The 15,920-nt window shown below is 33.1% G+C and overlaps 2 protein-coding genes across 2 annotated transcripts in view; both read left to right on the top strand.

Moving 5' to 3' along the window:
- The window catches only part of LOC105334969 (ankyrin repeat domain-containing protein 17), a 776,771-nt gene that overhangs the window by 357,819 nt on the left and 403,032 nt on the right, over positions 1-15,920 (top strand). The gene's annotated exons all lie outside the window — the stretch shown is intronic.
- LOC105339687 (uncharacterized) lies at positions 11,259-15,183 on the top strand. Its single transcript, XM_011445346.4, has 4 exons — positions 11,259-14,121; positions 14,284-14,441; positions 14,645-14,759; positions 14,876-15,183. Exons 1-4 carry the CDS (start codon positions 11,296-11,298, stop codon positions 15,089-15,091), a joined length of 3,315 nt encoding a protein of 1,104 aa, XP_011443648.4. The 5' UTR covers positions 11,259-11,295; the 3' UTR covers positions 15,092-15,183.

The raw sequence follows: 15,920 nt of genomic DNA on the forward strand, positions 1-15,920 counted from the left end.
AATACGAGAGATAACTCTAACTCAGTGCATTTAATATGAAATAGGGACATATCCGATGAGTTTCGAATGTCAACCTGGTGTGTAAATTCGAAGCAAGTAAAAATATTTGGTGAAAAAGTGTTGAATTCTTCATTAAAATAAATTAATTTTTAGATGGAAATTTGACTGTAATTTTAAACAATACGGTGTGTCGATGTACCTACTTCGTAAATATCTGGTATCATAGGCAATGTCAACCCGTGCAAGCACGGGTCAAAGTCAAGTAACAAATAAAAAATACTGAAGACAATTTTTAACAAATTAAATTTTATTACATGTCCGTGGATTTACACATTGATGACGCCATGACTGAAAGTTAAATGTCGTGAAAATTTGATCGGAGAGCATGGTAAACAGATTCAAAATATAAGTAATCTACGGACTCTTATAAAGTATATGGTGTGATTTATAGAGAATTGAACATACGAATACTGGGAGAGATATTAGTTGCGTGGTTCCTGAGGTCCACACAGAAAATGTATAAGCGAGGTTAAACCGGATGCTATGGGGAAAATTCAGCCTGCACATGAGTTAGCCTGGTTCCTGTGCGTAATGGGTAGCTACGGGAGCCAGGCTTGCACACGTTTATCTGAGTCGGGATCAGAATTCCGTGCCATATGCATAACTGAAACTACAACATGCATCAAATAGCATAATTTGCAATGTTTTGTTGTTTTCCGAATACACATGTAATTTAACTTTACTTTTATAGTAGGCGAGGCTAGAGAACTTCCCGATTACATTTTTTAAGCATTTAAGTATGATTGAATAATTATGTCACTGTATAAAAGTTTAAATCTCAAGAAAAATGCATCAAAATATGAAATTTTTAATTTACACAAAGCTGTCACTGCATAGTTAACAACGTATACGTAGTGCGAATCGTAATATGTACGCAAATAGTAGAATTCCCCGAATGCCTGATACTATATGTGATAATGTTGAATTTCGTAAATATTATTTTATGCATTTTATGTTTCAGCTTTACAAATTAACGTTTATCATTACAATAATAAAATCATTCATATAAAAAAGTTGTGTTATACGTGTTATCCCTTAAAGTTAAAAATAGCAAATGGTCAGTTCTATATGTAATTCTGGTTGTTGATTGGCTGGGGAGAATTTTCGCGCGGTGCGCGGCAGGTAGGTTTCTGGTGAGGGGTTGTTTTTGTCGAGCTCAGGAGAGGTGGACATTATATGTCTGAGATTATACAACTAAATACGACTTCTGACATGACTTCATACTGTAAGTTTTTTTTACTTTTCAACTCACAGTTAAACTTTATAAAATAGTGTTATTGTAAAATTTTGATTGTCTATAGTGTTCTATACGCACACATTATTGTTTAACAGGATCCTGACTTGATTAACAGCATTTGTCTTAATTATTTGAAGTAGACCGTAATCAACGATCAGGTATTACAATATTTTGTTACCTAAATAAATCTATACATTGTTGTTATTATAGAGATGCATATATATGATATATCTCTTAATGTATAAATATATGATTTAGTAATGTTGCATATGTACGTGTAGAAATTACATGGATGAAGTAATTGACTATGTAAGAGCGTTAGCTCATATTATTATGAACATCGTGTAATTGTTGTGTATTCATTGTTTTTATCATTATCATGTTGCGCATATCATAAGGCATACTCTCATTGTATATTTCAGGGTTTTCATTTTAATACAGAATATATATATATATATATATATATATATATATATATATATATATATATATATATATATATATATATATATATATATATATATATATATTTATATATATATATATATATATATATATATATATATATATATATATATATATATATATAAATCCGAACCATCAGTATTGTTATTCTTGGTACAACGCCCAATAGTAACGCTACATTATATACATGCAAACTTCATTCATAGATAGATCATAATTATTTTAAAAGTATGAATCCTTTAAATTCTGAGACAAAAAGTCAGGGCTATACATACTTGTAAACGTAATACAACGTACAAATTTAGTTGTTAAAAGCAGGGGGCTAGAGTCGTAGAATATGCTATAATCTTAGAGCTTTCACCTCTTTTGTTGGAAACACATGCAAATGGTCCACGTATTGTAGTCCTTTTTAAAGGAAAGCAACTTGTTTTATCAATCTTTCGCTAAAAGGTATGAAAATGTGGTTCTATTTCTCGGCTATTTCTCGGCTAGGTTTTCCTATGTCGTTGTTCACGATATAAAAATCCGACTAAAACAACACCACGCCGTATATATTGAACTTCAAATTTTACACTTATCGATAGTTCGATCAATGCTAAAGTTGAAAAGTGCTACTAGAATTCTAGGGTTTGTGTTGTTTTGATGCAACATATCTGATGCAACATATCGTTTTCTGTGCAAGCTCTATGCAAGTTGGGGAGGTTTTTTTTTAAGAACCGGATGAATAAATATTTGATTAAGAAGAACATAGGATTCTAACAGCGGTTTTGATCAAACTGAGATGTTTTGCCGCCATACTGTATGCTCGTAACTATATTTTGGAAACCGCGGGGTAGAGATGTTCTATCTCATTTGATATGAAAGAATATACTAAAGCTATTTATAGTTGTCACATGATATTGAACCGATGTGGCAGTTATGTACTAACCGATTTTATTGCATTCATATTTATTTTAAATGATAAAACTAAGTTATTGATGAGATTTAAAACTATTATCAAATTCCACGATTTTTAAAATAACAGTCAAAAAAGACGCTAAATTGCCCATATGCTTCCTTCTCACCCCTGCATATTTGATCTAAATCTTAATCCAAGTACTGAAGTACTGACGGGAGTTGATTTTATCGATTACCATTTATTTTAAAATCAATGATATGTGATTTTGCATGGCAAGTAGTATCAGTAATCGAAATATTTCTGGGAAATGATATGACCCCAGGCAAGATTGAACTCTAGTCCGTTTATCTCCGACAAGCAAGAGAGACTCTCTGTTTTGTCGGATATTGACGGAGACAGCCGAGCGTCTAGTTGAACAAGACTACATTGAACTCTAGCGGAGGAATACATACGACTTAAAAACATTTCTAAACTGTTTGTGCCATTTAAAATCTGACAAGGTTTAAATAAGTTTTCCTGAATAACAATGTTTCAGAACACATTGCATCGAATTTATCGTTGTTTATTTGTTGTGTTTTTCAAATGCACAATAAATAAAAACAAGAACGAATTAACATTGAAAAAATAAACCCAGATGCGTGATAGAAGTGGTGACCCTACCCCCTTTAATATTGTACATGGATTTATTGAATGGATTAGCGGAAGATGCGGATGGACAGTGACTTTAATGATATCGATAATTAGCACTGTTATAGCACAGGTATGACAAACATATAATAAACAATGGTGGTATTGTATTTAAAACAAATTATTCGTATTTTTTAAAATCAACCATGACGATGCATTAACACATCATATAAAGCGAATATATTTACTCCTATAGACCTGTATGGAATATGTATGTAATACTATGTTTTTATCATTCCAAAACAATATTTAGGAAGTCCCCAAGGCGTTTTGGCTTTGGGACTTTGGAAAGATAACTCTTACCTGTTGAACTTTAAAAAAATTAAAAAAAAAAATTGTGTTTAATTTTTTTAAATCAACAAATTGATAGAAAACTGTTAAATGATGTACATTTCCTTCAGACATATGAAAAAAATATAACACTTTATTTGTAATGAGTAAAACATATTTTACAAAAAAACCATTAAAAATTCTTTTAAAATACCTATAGTATCAATATCATCATATATTTGATACATGTAGGTGTATATATTTATTGTGGTTTTCCACTGAAAATTGGAATACACTGTGGATATGTAGAGCCACCTTAAAAGTTGTACCGATGCATCGGTAGTTTGAACCCCTTTACCTATATGTAGCAGATCTCTGTGGAGCCACTACGTCAAGCATATATGATAGGCAGATTTATGGTACGAACACAACAATCCGGATAATTTAGAGTTATAGAACATGGCCGAGGGTCTAAGATCATTAAATGCATTTACTATCGTGGTAACATGTCGTTAGGGTATCGTTGAGATAAACATCGTCCAAAACGCAGGACGGCGATCAGGTACCTGTTTATATCGAAGGAATTTAAACAATTTATTTAATCTCTGCCATTAAAAAGCTTCTCATATTTACGGTGGACATGCACAGCAATATGATTTTTTTTCTATCCTTTTCCAGTTGATCACTTGCTTCTAGGCTATGTAATCTCATTTTTAATTTAAATTAATCTTTTGGTTGAGGTGAATACCGAATTTGCAAAATGCCACTTTCCGGCCATCGTTTGAAATCAAAATGTGAATCCCAAAATTAGATTTTAAAGGGTCATGGTCACGATTTTGGTCAATAATTATTTTTCCGATTTTAATAAATACCTTGCTTCATAAAGGCATTTTAAATAAGCAACTGAAATTTGAGTGTCGTTTGTTTAGTTATATGCGAGTTAGAGAGATTGAAGTTCTTCGCTATGTAAACAAGGCTGTTTACATTTTGAACGTTGAAGTAAAAATTTCAGTTTTAAACCTAAAACGAATGTGTAAAATGTTAGGAAATGTTCATCCATGCTTTAAATAAATAAACAGATGGACAGGTAAGCTGGAAAAAGATTTTTTAATGATATTTTGAACCTATGTAAACAAAAACAGGGCACAAGCCTTGTTTACATGACACAGAATTGTGAGCCCTGTATCTTGCTTATAACTCGACGAATGACTCTCAAATTTTATTTAATCATTAGAAATGCATTTCTAAAGTATTGTAAATAATAAAAACATGAAAATAGAATTTGACCAAAATCATGACCATGCCCCTTTAAACCTTCAGTCTTTTTATCTGTCACACAAAGATCGACACGCCGTTACTTCTTCTTTTAATGACAGTATATACGTACACCATGGCGATTTAAATGCACTGTGAAACAGTTTAAAATGCCAAAGTTTTGTGTCTATTTCTGTGGCGGAATGGGTGTAGCTAACTTTAAGGCATTTTTTCTTCCATTTTCAATTTGAACACATGCTAGAAATCTATATTCTTGAGTAGTTTAGAAGAATGGGCTTCCACACAGAACTTTTCCCAGATGTGTGAAAAACCCTTAATTAATCGTTTGGGTTTTAAGGTGATTTTCATAGTGCAGTCAAAAATCGAATGCATGCTATTATTTAGGCAAAATAAGATATATATGCGCAATGCATATATTGAAATCTCTCTCTCTCTCTCTCTCTCTCTTTTAAATATAAACTGATATCTTGATATCATAAAAAACGCTGCAATACCATTGCGTCCCAAAACCAATTTTGTTTTTACGGTTATTGCAATATCATTAACATTTAGCAGACAAAAATGAGATACAATGCAGTTTTGCATTTAAGATCGAGTTATATGACGTCATCTTTTTTACTTCCTCTTCTGATAATTTCGGTCAGTTTCACAGAATACCAATAGGTCTTTGTTTAGTTTCTTGAAGCGGAAATACTGTTACAATTAGCTGTCGTTTCTTAGGGAGTGTTTATTTTTTTTTAAAAAAGATTCTGCCAAACAGTGCCTTTCATTATCGTAGTTATCGAGAGTTACCGTTTGGCAAGTTGTAAAAAAAATTCTTCAGTTTATAGCATTTTTCCATTCAATCAAATTCACAATAGATTTAGTAAACTTAGCATCTTTTATTTCACCTATATTAATATAGTGTAAGTTGTTGATTGCCGATTTAATTCTTTTTCCAGAATTTTTGAAAGCCTTAGTGATCAAACATGATTATCTATTTAATTTTTAAGAAGGGACGTGGTCACGATTTTGGTCAAATTGTATTTTTCAATTTTTATTATTTACAATGCTTAAGGAATGCATTTCTAATGATCAAATGAATTTTACAGTCAGTCGTAGAGTTATAAGCAAGATACTGGGCTAACAATTCTTTTTTTCATGTAAACAAGGTTCGTGCCCCATCTTTGTGTAGACATATGTTTAATATACCAATAAAAAAAATTCTAATTTAGTCTACTTTCTCAACTTAATATTCATTTTGAACATGAATAAAAAGTTCCTAACATTTAGCACATTAATTTTAAGATCTAAATCTGTTTCGAAATGTTAAAAAAAGCTTTGTTTACATAGCAAAGAATTGAAAGCAATGTGATTCGCTTTATAACTCAACGAATGACACTCAAATTTTATTTTCGTATTTAAAAAGCCTTACTGAAACAATGTAAACATGGATATCAGAAAAATAATTTTTGACCAAAATTGTGATCATACCTCTATAAGTTTTGACCCTTTTTTTCTTAATTTCTTTACTTTTAATTCTTTCATTAAACAAATCAAATCATAATGCTAGATTTTCCCTATAATGCACAGAAAATGAAATAATTAAATTCTAAGTTGTCAGGTCTTCTCGTTCGTTCCTTTCTGACATGTTAGAAAAGATTTTAGATTGATAAAGTAATACGATAGTACATTCCAAATTCTCCAGAACCGTGATGTAAACAATAATTCTTGGGGTATCAATTGCATTAAGGAATTAAAAGACATTTTTATTCTCATTGCTTGGAATGTTTAAAATCTTGAAAAGACTTTTCAATGAGGCAAGGTGAGATGCAACTTACAATACAAGAATCCTGATAAACATCAGCATTCTACTTTTAAACAAGTAAAAAGCTGTCAATGTGACAGCAAACCGGGTTTTCTTTTATGTGAACTGTATCCATAATCCATGTCAATACGTATCCAGTGAATGGAGTACCCTATATGCAACATTTTGCCAAAAAATGACTAAGTTCAAAAGCTGGTATTTTTTTGATGAATTATTGGAAATCAAAATCCTAGCAATATGCACATTTCCAATATAAGTACAATTGATCTGCAAAAGAACAAGTTCCTATCTTGAGAACTGTTGGAGGAGTTATCCGTACAATGAGGGTACCTTATATGCAATATTTTGCCAAAAAATGACTAAGTTCAAAAGCTGGCATTTTTTGATAAATAATCAGAAATCAAAATCCTAGCAATATGCACACCTCTAATATATGTACAATTGATCTGCAAAAGAACAACTTCTTATCTTGAGAACTGTAGGAAGAGTTATCCGTACAATGAGGGTACCTTATATGCAATATTTTGCCCAAAAATGATTAAGTTCAAAAGGTGGTATTTTTTCGATAAATTATCAGAATTCAAAATCCTAGCAATATGCACACCTCAGATATATGTACAATTGATCTGCAAAAGAACAACTTCTTATCTTGAAAACTGTAGGAGAAGTTATCCGTACAATGAGGATACCCTTTTGGCAGCCGCCCGCCCGCCCACCATTTTCACCATTTTAATAACCGGATTTTTCCGTTGGAAAACCCGGTTAAAAATGGAAATGGATGCATACATATGTGTGTCAGTGTGTAAGGTTTTAATAATGTAGTTGTTATAAGCCATTGTTAACTGCAAATTGAATTTTATATATATATATATATATATATATATATATATATATATATATATATATATATATATATATATATATATATATATATATATATATATATATTAATGCTGTACATTTATTGGAAACATTTTGAGTTGATTATTAATTTTACAAATGTCTGATTACGTGTAAAATATTAAATCAATTATGTTGCAATATATTCTGATTTGCAGGGTCCACATAAAATTGCAGTTTGCTAACATTAAGATTTTTATGCGCGGTAGAAGTTGTGAAATTCGCCCGCGGGGTCAAATTTACAGATCAGATATTGGCGCGAGTTTTACTGTTAAATTCTTCCCACAGAGTAACTCCAGACAAAGCTGTTCATCTTCATAAAATATAGCTCAGCGACATGCATCAAGCCTAAAAGTGTCAGATCAGCAATTCAACAGATGCTGATTAATGAATTTAAAACTGCTAAAACAAGGAATCGGACAGAACATTTGAATTTTGGCTAATCATTCAAAATGCGCAAGTAAATCACAGTATACATATATATAAAAAAAATTTAGAGCTCAAATCGTGCCTGGTCCCTTTAATGTAATTTACATATGTACTAAAATAACCTAGCTTGCGTTAAACCTTCCCATTTGTTGACATCAGGTCACGTCTACACACAACCGCTAACGTATACAATTAATAAGTTATGTAACCAACACTTGCATTAGATTTATCTAAAAAAAAATTGTACTCGTAGTTTCTTTTTTTCAATAAAATGTCGTTCAGCATAACTTTAATTTGATATAAATTTCAAATAACATTCCATACATGTTACTTAATTTCAAAACATTATTATCTTTTTTTTTTATTTAGCTTATTTTATGTGTAATCCTTAAAGTTCGTTGAATACAATGTTCGAAAATCTTCAACTGTTGAATGTTTTATATAAAAATTATATATATTTACATAATCGTACCATAAAGTATGTTTTGGATTCGCTGGTATGCATTAACTCGCGGGTGAGGGATACGCACAAAATCCACGACAGTTTAGCCCCGTGAAATTAAAAAAAAATGTTAGTGCATATTATACATGTAGACTGTATTTTCCACACACTTGTATTGTCAATACGGAATTCTATAGAATTTGGTTTCCAGTAACACCTTGGCTTGGGCATTCGCCAGGTGTGGACATGTTGGAATTTAGATATCGAGGATCTTATTGATAAATATCATAAATCTTCATATGGCAGAGAATAAAGTCGTTATCATAAATATAATAAACTAGACTTTGACCCGGCGTGCACGGGTTGACATTGTATATGATATCTGACATTTACAAAATAGATACATCGACACACCGTATTGTTGCCATTTACATAATAAAGCTTTAAGCCTACAATAATGCTAAACTGTATCTCGGGACAGGCCTATACCACAGTTAAAATGCCTCCCATACCTGTAATGTAGCTAAAAATTGCAAAATCGATTTTGGAGAAAATTAATGAAGCTGCTTTGAAAATAACAGTCAAATTAAATATAATAAACCTCTTGAGGCTGTAAATACCTTTCTTCTAAACATTTCATTCATGCATGCATTATTGAAGAATTCAACACTTTCTCCAGCAACGTTTTTCACTCCCTTCAAGTTGACATTCGGAACTATCGGGATTTTTCATATTAAACGCACTGAGTAAGAGATATCTCCTGTATTTTCTTTGATGAACAGAAAATATGTTGAAGACATTCAAATTATTAATGAAAATTGATAATACGGAAACAAAAACTGAAGAGCCTTTCGTGATTTAGCGTGAATGTAATGCACATGCGCAAGATTGTAAAATCAGAAAAATCCATATTATTTCCGGATTTTTTAAAGGAATTTTCGTTGATTATATATTAGCGAAGCTTGATTAAGAAAAAAATAAAAACAAATTGGTAAACTTCAAGAGTCAATAATGTTTAAAATATATAAAACAAATGACAGTACTCTTTCGATTTCTCGGTATTGACGCCCAAAAATTCGAGTCTATTCTTTTAAAATAGGAGAATAGAAGATTGAGAGATGAAACCTTTCGATGAAGTAAATATCTTTAAAACTTCGATCGAGTAACGCAGAACTTTATCATGCTAACTCTTACTGTATCAGGCGCCTTGGTTTGGCTAATTGATTTAAACCTTCGACGCGAGGGTCAAACTTTGTTCCAGGGGCGCTAATTGTGAACATAATTTCATAAAAATATTACAAAAACAATGTGAATGTGCAATTCACAAGACCTTTACTGTTAATTTAGCCAATCTACTCTAAAGCATTACTATGTCATGAGTGTGTTACTTTATTACAAGATCTGGCAGGTCATTACATTCATAGCAATTGCAAAAAATAAGGTAATTTAATCTTTCACGGAGGCCATATTAAGCTTATAAAAGGGTATAGTTACAATTATCCACTGTCTTTGCCTGTGATAACACTACGTATCGATTTTGTACTATATAACTCATAATACAAACGACGCCAAATCGAGGCGCCAGCGGGGTTTGTTTATTTATATTTTAATATTTAATCGTACGATGGCTTAAGATTATATAAATATAAGGAATAAGGAATCATTCTTTGAATATTATAAGGTGATAATTTCGGTCGGGGCGTGATCAAATCTATCATAAAGCCCCGACCAAAATTATCACCTCATAATACTCAAAGAATGATTCCTTATTCCTTAGGCTGTTCAAAATTAATACTACGTTTAACATAACCCGCGCGCGTAGGTTTCGGCGAAATCGTCGTTTTGAAAAAACAAACAAATCCGGATTTTGAAAAGTCGTTCCGGTTTGGTTTTTTATTTAGCGATTGAATTCTATATCTCGTTTGAGGGAAAAAACGTGTTTTCAACAGATTACACGAAGAAAAATGGGTGTCTATACAACTATTAAAGTTAAAGAAACGTTTAAAAATGGATTGAACAGAACCATAATGGATCACTATATGATCGAAGTGGAAGATAAAATATCATTTCGAGAATGTTTTATGTCTGTCGTGAAGTCGCAGAGTCTGGGTTCTTCGTTGTTTCTGCACAGATTAGACCCACCTTCGCCCAAAGACGAGGTTTGTTGTCAGCTCACATGGCCTTGGCAATTTCTGTTCATGATCTTCGAGAACAAGTATCAAAAGACTTACCAGAAGGTACAGCTATTCCCAGTGAGAACTATTTGAGGCTTCAATTTTGGCCAACCAATCCTTATTTTAAATCTGCCATCTATTATACTGGGAAGTTCAATGTGAAATACATGGTTCAATCACGACAGTTGCGCTCTCAGCATGTAGATTCCCACTATGCAGCTGCAAGCTTTAAGTATCTGAGGGAGTTCTGTATAAAATTTCAGCCTTTCTGTACATTTTTGTCACTTGACGACAAACATCAAATAAAAGTAGGTGAACCTGGCTACCCTGTTGCTGCTGTGGAAAGGGGCCGTCAAGTTTTAGTTTCCAAAGACCAAGCCTTTTCTGTTGGTGACCATGATTTCACAAAATTCAAGATAACACCATCTGTTGCATTTAAGATTCAGATACCTGATTCCATAGATAAATCATTCTATGATGGCCATGTATATGTAACTTTGAAGAATACTAATCTTCAACCAAGTTCACCTATGAGACACATGGTCGAGATTAGTCAGATTATTAAAGATCAGGGAAATCCTATATTGGTGGTGTTTAGTGATGGTGGAGGTGAGGGAAAAAACGTGTTTTCAACAGATTACACGAAGAAAAATGGGTGTCTATACAACTATTAAAGTTAAAGAAACGTTTAAAAATGGATTGAACAGAACCATAATGGATCACTATATGATCGAAGTGGAAGATAAAATATCATTTCGAGAATGTTTTATGTCTGTCGTGAAGTCGCAGAGTCTGGGTTCTTCGTTGTTTCTGCACAGATTAGACCCACCTTCGCCCAAAGACGAGGTTTGTTGTTTTATATCTAAAATGAAAGACAAAGCCGAAATACGAGTGAGCCCAACTCTATGCATTAAGGCAGCATTAGAGGCCCACAGCTGCAATTTTCTGACATTTGATATAGTTAGGAATGATGCTATCACAACCACAAGTGAATCCAATTCGAATGCATTTGACGTTCTAATGAAAAATGCAAGATCACAAGCTAAAGCATCACGCTTTTATCCATTGAAATATGCCAATCCACAAAGGGGTGACTGGATATTGTTCAATGATATTTCTAGTCTACTTGAAAAGGAATGGGCATATTTTAATGCTGGCCAAGAACTTGTGGCTAGGAAAATTGCTAATCAAATCAGCAACAGCATATATTACATTTTGCCACATCTTTCAAAACTGAAAACAAGGAGATATGACTTTCCAAAGCTCTTTTTAGAGAATTTAAAAATTGGGGAGAATGAATCCCAACCATATAATAACCCCACCAGTCATAAACACAAGACTCCACATCTGTCATCAAACACCTTAAAGCAATATGCTGATGAATTATTTGGGATACTCACAGAGCCTGTCTTTATAACTGAAAGGTTTAATTCTTTAAAACAGAATGTTACCCAATTAGCCAAAATATTTATCAAATACTCACAATATATTGATTCATGTAATGAAGCCATGAACCAAAATCATTCTGCCCTTGAACCTCTTAGATCAACAAATGATGGTTCTTCGTCTGCTTTTCAAATGAAACCAGGCAATGCTCTTAGAATGCCAGTTACTATTGATCGTTACAAGTCACTTGAACTTAAATTGAGTTCTCTTCCATTTTATGAGCCCCTACTTGTGAATGACTTTGCCCCTGTCAATGGACAGAAAAGGTACAGATACATTCTAGCGCTATCTCTGCCCTACCAAACTGAAACATACAGTTATAGTGCAGGAAATTATGTTGGCACATCTCATTTTGTTTGGCGTACACCTCCATGTGCAGATTTTAATGCCTCAAAGCAAGTCATGTCAAATATAGACAAGCAGATACCTATGTACCATACTAGAATGATGCGTAGAGAGTTTCAGTCCAGATTTGAAGGTCTAGTCAGTACAAAGCCAGTAGTAATGCAAGAAATGTATCGCTTCCTTACTGGGGATAGTTCACAGGTTGTTAATGATATCTCAAAGGAAGTAAAGGCTAGGTTAGATATTCTCCTTCAAACTGGTGACTCTGAGAACTTAGTAGATCTCCGTGAGTTAAATAAGGGCAAACCTGTGAAATTTGACACCTTTTTTGATTGTGTACAGGCTTTTATCAATAGAAATGCATTGGAAGCAGTTGATGAGAGAAGGCATGAACAGCACACTCACATGGCCTTGGCAATTTCTGTTCATGATCTTCGAGAACAAGTATCAAAAGACTTACCAGAAGGTACAGCTATTCCCAGTGAGAACTATTTGAGGCTTCAATTTTGGCCAACCAATCCTTATTTTAAATCTGCCATCTATTATACTGGGAAGTTCAATGTGAAATACATGGTTCAATCACGACAGTTGCGCTCTCAGCATGTAGATTCCCACTATGCAGCTGCAAGCTTTAAGTATCTGAGGGAGTTCTGTATAAAATTTCAGCCTTTCTGTACATTTTTGTCACTTGACGACAAACATCAAATAAAAGTAGGTGAACCTGGCTACCCTGTTGCTGCTGTGGAAAGGGGCCGTCAAGTTTTAGTTTCCAAAGACCAAGCCTTTTCTGTTGGTGACCATGATTTCACAAAATTCAAGATAACACCATCTGTTGCATTTAAGATTCAGATACCTGATTCCATAGATAAATCATTCTATGATGGCCATGTATATGTAACTTTGAAGAATACTAATCTTCAACCAAGTTCACCTATGAGACACATGGTCGAGATTAGTCAGATTATTAAAGATCAGGGAAATCCTATATTGGTGGTGTTTAGTGATGGTGGAGGTGATCACAGGCTCACATTTGTATCAGTACAGTTAGGATTTTTGAGTCTCTTCATAAAATACAAATTGTCACACATTGTTGCTGGTAGATGTGCTCCCTGTCAGAGTTACATAGATCCTGTTGAAAGGGTTATGTCTGTCTTGAACTTGGGTTTGCAGTCAGTAGGCGTCATGCGCCAAGAAATGCAAAGGGGGTTTGAAAAGCAAATCAGTGGTTTAAATACAATGGCAGACATTAGAAACAAGGTAATGAAAGATGGTGCTCTCAAGAATGAAATTGATTCTTGTATCAAACCTGTAACTGATTTGCTTGGGAGTACACTTGGTAGACTGAGCTGGAAAGGAAAACAGATTAACATTCATGAAGCAGCCTCTGAAGCTGAAATTGATGCAATGTTTGATACACTTAAGAATCTTGAGCCAAATTTTGACAAAAAGAACATGCAACAGAAACACCTCAAAAACTATCCAGTTCTTCAGAAGTTCCTTGAAACTCATTGTCAGAGGCACCATTACTTGTTCACCATGAAAAGGTGCAGAGAACGAGATTGTGCAGTCTGTAATATCGCAGGTGATGAGATTATACCTGTTGATCTTTTGGAGTCCCTCCACAAGTTTCCTCTTCCTGTTCCTGATGATGGTGACAATGCAGATCATTACAAGTCTTTTGAGCAGGTAACAAGTTTACAAGAAATATTTGCAAGTATTAATTATGTACATTGATTAATGAATATCAATATTGATAATTTATCACATATATTGCATTTGTTATTGTATGTGTGTCCTGAGACATGAGAATGACAGTTTTCATTTTAGTGAATGGTGAAATATTTGCAGGTTTGGGGTTCAGTTCCTACAGAGAAGTATAGGCCAAGTCTGGGAAGACAGTTGGATGAAAGTCAGGAGCTGGCTGTTCCATTCACTGTCTCTGGTGAAAACTGCAGGGGTTTCATCAAATGTGAAGTGTGCCTAAAACCACGATGTTACTATGCACAGTAAGATATTACATTAAAGAGTTTCTTCCTTACATTTTGGTCAATTTGTAATCTTTGAAATAAAACATGTACTTCAAATATATTGACCAACATACTAGTAATTTAAAAAGAACAGCAAATTGAGTTCTTAATGCATGTGGTCTTCATACATGCAAAGGAATATCTACATATATTCATATACATGTACAGGTGTATATTTATAGGAAGAAACCTACAGAAGATGAGGTTGCTGAAGTGGAGGAGAGGAAGGAAGATGTTGAATACACTTGTGGGGGGCAGATTTTCCAAGAGCCATGTCTTGTATATGTAGAAGTAAAGGTACAATGATCTTACAGTTGTGGAACATTGATACAGCTTTATAAAATTATGTAAAATTTGATCGAATATGTGTCATTATGAAAATGCATTGAATATTAGCATTATTTTGATTGCAGATAACCTGTGAGTCACATATTGCCAGCAATTATTTCCATAAAAGGAAAAGTTTTCCCTTGGTATGTTTTGTTTGCGGGAATCAAAATCCAATGGACATTCCACTTGATGTCATCGCAAGCCACTCTTCCGCTCATCCTGTCTGCATGATGTGCTCCCAGATGGGATACAAACCAAGATTGAGGAAAAAATCTCTGCTTGGAAAACGCAAAAATTGACTTGGAATAAATTTGCAATGTGTACTATTTCAAAGTGTTCATGTAATATTAACTGAACCGGTGTATTTCATTAAATACATGGCTGTTTGAAATTTTTGTTTGTTTATTTTTTTCCTCCCTCCCTCGTAGGTTTTAAATTTTCATGTTATGTTAAACGTAGAATTAATTTTAAACAGCCTTATATAGAACTTTAGCTTGATCGGAGTTAAAAGTTATTTGTTCGTTCGATAATTAATTAATATATTTAGCAAGTATTAACTTAACAAACTACTCAAGCTTTCTTATAAAAATCAAAATTAAGATTGTCGAATCGATATCAAAACGACCAATATTACATAATGTAGTAGCTGCCAACAATGCACCGGTTATACATGTGTATTCTAGACGAGCATCGTTACATACAATTTACTTTTTTCAAAGCATAAAAACAAATGAATGCGTATACATGATACTAATTAGAATACATCAAATATTTAGCAACATTAAATGATAATTTGAAAGAAGTCAATTACATATATTTAGAGCATTCACATCCAACTATGCAATCATTTGATCAGTTAGTTTATCTCATATATATAGTGAACTATTAAACCAAAGAATTCCCCAATTGGGGTTTACGATATAAAGACAAATGTCCGATTTGTGGTATGGAATTAGGTAGTATTATTAGCCTGTGCATTAAGTTTATTTGTCAGCTAAGTTTATTTGCATTCTTAATTACATTTTCCTTGGTCTGTTTTTTTTTTCCTTGCTATGAGATAATCTGGATGTTCTAGTTGAATTTATGTAAAATAATTTTTGCACGAGTTAAACAATGTGGACAGTATTA

The sequence above is a fragment of the Magallana gigas genome, chromosome 8 (genome assembly GCF_963853765.1).
Source record: "Magallana gigas chromosome 8, xbMagGiga1.1, whole genome shotgun sequence".
Lineage (NCBI taxonomy): Eukaryota > Metazoa > Mollusca > Bivalvia > Ostreida > Ostreidae > Magallana > Magallana gigas.

Coding starts and splice junctions, on each gene's coding strand:
- LOC105339687 (XM_011445346.4), top strand. CDS start 11,296: ATGGGTGTCTATACAACTATTAAAGTTAAAGAAACGTTTAAAAATGGA. Junction 14,442..14,644: donor CCACGATGTTACTATGCACA/GTAAGATATTAC, acceptor GTATATTTATAG/GAAGAAACCTACAGAAGATG. Junction 14,760..14,875: donor TTGTATATGTAGAAGTAAAG/GTACAATGATCT, acceptor TTTTGATTGCAG/ATAACCTGTGAGTCACATAT.